Source organism: Fusarium fujikuroi, chromosome FFUJ_chr07, assembly GCF_900079805.1.
Source record: "Fusarium fujikuroi IMI 58289 draft genome, chromosome FFUJ_chr07".
Classification (NCBI taxonomy): Eukaryota; Fungi; Ascomycota; class Sordariomycetes; order Hypocreales; family Nectriaceae; genus Fusarium; species Fusarium fujikuroi.
In genome coordinates, this window is record NC_036628.1 from 2,287,404 (window position 1) to 2,294,044 (window position 6,641).

General features: G+C 51.9%; 2 protein-coding genes; both read right to left on the minus strand.

The window, feature by feature from the left end:
* Positions 1-125: 125 nt before the first annotated feature.
* Positions 126-3,082, minus strand: FFUJ_08407 (related to CFT2-cleavage and polyadenylation specificity factor, part of CF II; the record flags this gene model as incomplete). XM_023580897.1 has 2 exons in its annotated part: positions 126-2,868; positions 2,937-3,082. The coding sequence occupies 2 exons, from the start codon at positions 3,080-3,082 to the stop codon at positions 126-128; spliced, it is 2,889 nt and encodes a 962-aa protein (XP_023433590.1).
* A 1,465-nt stretch (positions 3,083-4,547) lies between these two features.
* Positions 4,548-5,822, minus strand: FFUJ_08406 (related to cAMP-independent regulatory protein; the record flags this gene model as incomplete). Its single annotated transcript, XM_023580898.1, has 1 exon — positions 4,548-5,822. One exon carries the CDS (start codon positions 5,820-5,822, stop codon positions 4,548-4,550), a length of 1,275 nt encoding a protein of 424 aa, XP_023433591.1.
* Positions 5,823-6,641: the final 819 nt, after the last annotated feature.

Consider the following 6,641-nt stretch of genomic DNA (forward strand, 5'->3'; position numbering starts at 1 on the left):
CTTGTCTTTCCTTCTTTCTTTCTTTCTTTCTTCCTTCAGTAGAGTACAAAAACCAGCGCATCCCATCGATTACGCCCATTCCTTTTCTTCGCCTCCAATTTCTTCTGTGGCCATCCATGGACGTTCTATGCACCAGCCACAACCGCCAAGTTATCGTATATCATCTTACGAACCTCGTAGAAAGTGCTTCTTCGTGCAGTCGGCATACCGACGCTCTCTACCTCAACGCGTCCTGCCGAGGTCTTGCGGACAGCCACGGTGCCGTCGACAACTAGTGTACCCTCGCCACGAAACTCAGCTGCATGGCCTGCAGATTGCATGGCACGACGGAGGTCAGCAAGACGTAGATCGCCAACGTGCAGTGGCTGGGCTGCTGAGCGGACGGCGGAGATGAGGTTCGCCGGTAAGACGTCGAGAACTGGTGTGGCCGAGGGGATATCCGCGGCCATGTTGGTGAGTGTTGTTGATGAGGCTTCATCCGTCTTCTGGCGCTTGTTGGCAGCATCTTCATCTGCTGCGGCAGCTTCGTTGAGATGTGTGGCAAGGAGCTGCCCGGTAATAGTGACAATACCCAGACCACGCACATTCTGCCACTTGATCTTCCTGACAAGAGGATCAGCGAGCTTGACAACCCATGCGTTGGTGTCGACACTGGCATCGACGACAACTCCAACCTCGGGAGTATATACGTCAACGGAACGCTCATTGCCTGCATTCGCGTTGCCACTATCCCCGCCTAATGCTCGACGACAGTCTTCAGCCAGAGAAAGTGTCTCATCCCGTCCACCACCAACAAGAATGAGCTTTCGTGGTTGGATTAGGGGAATCAGCATGTTAAGACTCCGCTTATCATGTAGACCGCTAAAGTCAACGAATGCAATGCGCATGTTGGTCTGGACAGTTTCGGTCTGGTATGTGAGTTTGCATGGCCCCGTAGGCTCCTCGGTCTCGAGATCCTCGACACTATCGAGCTCATCAGGCACGAAACCATCATGGTCACCAGCTGCAGCCTCTTCTCCGTCGGCGGAACCAGGCCGCATATTCTGTTGCCGCTTGAAACCGGCTCCAGCCTTTGCAAAGTCGTCCCATCTTCTCTTCTTGCCGAGCTTGTCGTCTGCAGCCTCCATGCTGGTGTTGTCCTGTCCTTCTTCCTCTTTTTCCTCGGCACGGAGGTAATCTTCGGGTCGAATGAGCTCTCCAAAGTCGTCCTGGCGCTTCCTTCGTATAGCGATAGGGAACGTCCTCTCTCGGCCCTTCTTCCCTCTCGAGTCGAAATCGTACACGTCCTTCTTCTTGATGAGCACGTTGATACCGAGATCCTCGTCCTTGAGGACAACATTCTTCCGGCCAGCTTGGGCGATAGCAGTTGAGACGTTGAGTGCTTTGCCTTGTTGTTCTCCATCTTCATCTTCTGAGTCAGAAGAGGATTCAGATGAAGCATCGTCGACGACATCTGCTGTAGCCTCAAGTCCAGCAGCGCCTCCACTCTGCTGTGTAGCCTGAAGCTGTCTTTGAGTCGCAAGCCATTGTTGATACAATGTCAATTCGTCGCCTTCTAGCGCATGGCGTTGGGCCTCGCGGATCTCCAACTCCCGTCCACCAGCATAAACAAACTCGAGATTCTCTCCATTTGCGTTTTGTTCCACCGAGACACCATCCTTGCGCTCCTTCCACCAATCCCATAGTGTTCGTGCAATAGATGGCTTGTCTGTCTTTGATAGACCCGGCTTATCTGTTAGGATGACCAAGTTTCGCGAGTCTCGTGCCAACCCCTTGATCAAATCCTTTGAGAAACCCCACTCGATACTGCTGTCACTGGCCAGAATAACACGGCCTTCTGTCGATACGTTGTCGGGGTTCTGACTTAGAAGTCGTGCGATCTGGGCCTTGCGCTCGAGGAGCCGTAGATATTTAAAGTCGAATGGTCCACCTTCCTTCTTGTCGTTCGCGCCGTTGACCTTTCGTTGGCCCTCGGCAAAGGCCTCAAACTCTTGAACGATGCTATCATCCATCCACTCGAGCATACTTCGGGCGTATCGCATTGTGCTTGACATATTGCGTCCAGCCAAGTATAGCTTGGCTGTCTTGAGGACGCCTTCATCGGAAGCAGCATCGGTCCTCCAGGCATGTTCCAGGAGATACGAGAGTTCTAGGACTCGAGCACTTGAATCCACGGGGATAAGAACAGTTCCTCCTCGTGCCACGCAAGCCTTGATAGTGTCGACCAGCTGCTCGTCTCGCTTTGCGCGACCTCCAGTCTGGGCAGTTCGGTCTGCACCACGACTACTGCAGATTAGTGCAGTTGGTTTCCGCAGTTGCTCAATGACCTCAGCGCCACCACCTCCAGCACCTCCCAGCCAAGCTGCTCCAGCAAAGACATTCTCACGTGCCTGGTTCCAGTCCACAGCATACACAATCGATTCCAGGCCATGCTGAATGTGCCATATCGTACCTCCGAGGGTATGTCCAGAGTTGTAGGCGGTGATAGTCAAGCCATTGAGAGGCGGCGAGAATGGGGAGGGGAGGGGTTGATGTGGTTGTGAGTATTTCAGCGGTTGGATCAGGGAGAAGTATCGTGCAATCTCCTCGTTGGTGGGAGATTGTAGTAGTAAGTTCTGCGCAGTCGTCGCAGTCTGTGTGAGCGAATATGCGCTCTCGGTAAGCGAACTCTGAGGGATCGTCGTCGCCGCGGCTGGACTCGATGTGTAGAGGTCTTGGATGAGCGTGCGGCCAAGGTCAATGACTGGTCGTGTCGCATACACGGGGATGCGCGTGAACTGTGGAATGTTCTTGCAGCAATGGGCGTAGGCAGCAAGATGCGAAGCCGTCGCATGTGTAACGAGGATGAGCGAGAGAGTTGTTACTTGTCTATAGCGCATGATTGTCAGTCATCATCGTCACTATCAGATCAGATGCGCAGGGGGGGCATGGCATACTTCTCTATCTCTTTGAGCTTTTCAACGTCAAAGGTCTCGTCCCATCCTAGATCTACCAGCACCTTGACTCCTCCATCGAGCTCGAGGAGCGATTGTGAAGCAGGCGAGTCTGAAAGGGCGCCCTGGAGCGGGCAAAAGGTGAACATGATGGTATCGGCGCAACCGTGATCAAAGAAAGGATCAAGTCAAATCGAGATGAATCGAAGTTTGGAGTAGAGTTGCTATATGGATTGTAACAGCATGGTTATTGCGAAATCAATCTTGGAGTCGAGATGGGAGTTTTGCAGCTATTGAATTGTCATTTCATTGTCCTCTATTGATGCGGACAAAGACAATCAATCAGTCGTCGCGAAGCTTGATTATTCTGCCCATTGATGCGCGTAAGGTAGCGCAGCGTAGCACTTGTAGCAGCTGTCAAATGGGGACTCGGGTCGGTTAAACTATAGTCCGACTTACACGCGACATGCTACTGATTACGTGCATCCAATCTATCCACTGATGAAATAAACTATTTTAAGGTATAATACAATGGCTGCTTGGATTAACTCAAATGCGACAACAATGAATCTCCAGGTCTTTGTTAAACAGTCAAGCATGTGAGCATGTCAAGACAGACCATGCACGATATTAGGAACTGTCTTGCAGTGACAAGCCAGCCAATACGAATAGCTTCACAATCAACATTACAACGAAAGGCTCAATACGAGCAGACCAATCTCACGAGACCAATTCGAGCCAATTTAAAGACATCTCCCTCGTCCAGAAATAGCACTGCCAACTATCGTCAATAGCTTCATCCTCTCGCCACCCCTCCAGGCCTCTAAGTTGCCGCCTATCTCCATCGCACCCCTACAGCGATTATACGCAAACCCCAATTCTAGGCTTCGAGATAAAATTAAGGATTACCTGGAACCATCCGAGACCCTCTGTTATTTAGCAGCATCATTTCCCTCTTTTCCCCAGTTTCTCCCTTACGCGTTCTTTACGATCTGTACCACACCCTGTCCGGCATCTCGGCATCGTCAGGATGACGCGGCCCTGCACTACGCGCCGCCAAATAGCTAAAGACACGGATAAACGGGAATGCAGACACTATCCTCCAACTGACAACAACCTTAAATCTACTGTAAATTTTACCTCATCGTGCCGTTGTGCCGCCCCTGACTTACACTAAACACATACGTACAACCCGCTTCGTCAGCCGGCCTGATATTACACCCTGGGACGAAACGTCACTCAAACATACAGAGACACGATGAATTAGGTGGAATGGTGATGATGGTCAAGTTTGGCCAATATGCTCCTGATATTGTTCAGTAACTATGTACATGATTTGGTATTGCAATGGCACCTAAACACCACTGAACCATGGTTCTGCCTTGTATGACCCCTTAAACACCATTCCGTTCATACCTCTTCCCTTCCTTGTCGTAAAAAAGCACGCTGAATGATCGCAGTCAACCTCCTTTGGTTGCTACCCCGTAGAAAATGAAGACGCCGTGACAATGCATATGATGGATAAACACAACCCCTTAGCGTGATAGCCTCTAACTAGGCTGATTTTGGCCTCCAATCCTCTCCAACGTCCCTGAAAACGGCTTCCTCGCGTTTCTAAATGCAAAATTTGCGGTCCAGCATTCTCAAGGCTCTTGCGTCCTCACTGACACCGCCCTTCTCCAGACCACAGGCACCAGCCGATCTAGGACTGCTGCTGGCGCTGCCAGGCTTGACGCTACCGCTTTCACTAGGTGCAGGAGTAGGGTGCAGAAGCGCTGAGAGGCTGGCCTTGTTAGATGTGGTGGCAGGAGCTTCGGAATGAGAGCTGCGTGGAGGGCTGACGCTCATAGTGCGGCTAGGGGGAGTGCTGATGGCAGCAAGAGACGATCCTGGGGGGCCATTGGTAACAGCACCAAGACCTGGGAGCGCAACCTGATGAGTACGAGAAGATCCATTCACCATGGCGGCTGGAGCAGCTGCCTGCAGATGATGCTCTCGAGGCGAGTCGTGGGCTCTAGGGAGAGTAGGGTGTGAGTAGTGAGGAGATGTTGATTGGTAGGTGGGCTTGGCGGGGAGAGGAGGGAGAGGAGCACGATGCTCATAAACAGGTGCCTGATGGTAATGTGGGTGAGGAAGACCTGGGTGGCCGGGGTGAGGTGGAAGTTGCTGAGGAACACCGTGGGGGTAGGGAGCGGCGTAATGGCTATAAGGAGGAGTAGCGACGGGAGAAGGAGGCCATCCATAGCCAGGCTGGCCATAGGGAGCATATGGTTGTTGACCGGGCTGAGGAACCATGTAGGGAGGCTGCTGCATCGGCGCCCGTGTTAGAGCTGGTGTAGTGTTGGCCTCTCCCATGCTGGACTCAGGATACATGCCCTTAACAGGGACTATGCCGCGCAAGTTAGGATCATTTGTTGGTTGTTGAAGCTCAGGCTGGCCAGGTTGAGGGCGAGAATAGTATGAGATCAGGTGAAGATGCTGGCCGGTTGAAGTAGTGATGCTGAAAGATTGCTTCATCAGGCCGTCCGCCTTGTATCGGTATCCCTCGGGCTCCCCGTCATCTAGGTCCTCGTCGCTACCGCGTCCAGAGTCTGGGGTTTTTCCACCACCTCGTCGGGTAGTGTTGAAGCCACCACCTCGCTTGCCCTCCATCTCACGGTATGTCAGGAAGCTTCCCGACACTCGACTGGCGCTCCAGGACTTTCCATCAGTCCATCTCCTCATACCAGCTTCCCGCTCATCCCAAACAAAAACCGAACCAGATCGAATTGACTGTCTCTCCTTCTCTGAAAGTCGTCGTTGCACACGGGGCAGAATGCCTAATCGGCAAGCCTCGAATAATCTGATAGCATCGGCGGGTGTCCGCACATATCCGTGGTACGTTTCCATTGTGAAGGTGTGTAATGTGATGTGATGTTATGTGAAAGAGATATTCCGCACAAGGGCGGGAGGCTGAAAGGAGTTTTTGAGGGTAATGGATCCGGAGCCAGTGTTTTGGGTAGGTTCTCAGCGACTTTATAAATAAGGACCTTGTGAGAACCAAGCTCTGGCTTTGTTTGTACGCGGCACCCCACTAGATCAGATCGAACCAGGGCGTGGGCGTGTGAAAGCCGAATGTGCGAAGGTGACTCCACAAGGGCTGAGGGTTGAGCGGAATTTTGTCCACGTATCCACCTGTGGAAGTGGGCTCGTCCTTCGCTCTCTTGGCGTTCCTGAGACCGTCGGGGCTTATGAAAGTGTTTGTTTGATCTTGGTAAGGTTACAAGGCTAAGTAGATTTGTTAGTCTTGTGCCTGTAATGTATATATGCGTGAAGCAGTAAATAGATGATGTCTGAGTGCAGGTTTGAAATATCTTGGTATAGTAGTAGAGCGTATGTGAAGAGAGGAAAGGTGCAAGGGGAGAGAATCAAGATATGAGTTGCACACCGGTGATCATATATAATCCCCAAGACAAGGTCGTAGGGGAAACCACAACACAACGGTACAATGACACACTCCAAGCCCACATCCCAGGGGTTTGAGGCTCGACTCCCTGACGGGAGTGCCGTCGGAGCCGATTAAGTGGATGATCCACTCGACTAAAATTTCCCTTAGATTGAGTATTTGCCGCTTGGCGATGTGCATCATGAACTCGTCGGATGTAGTAAGATGGACCAAGCAATCTCACAGCTGCTTGACTTGACTCAACTCGAGCCAAGACCCAGCTT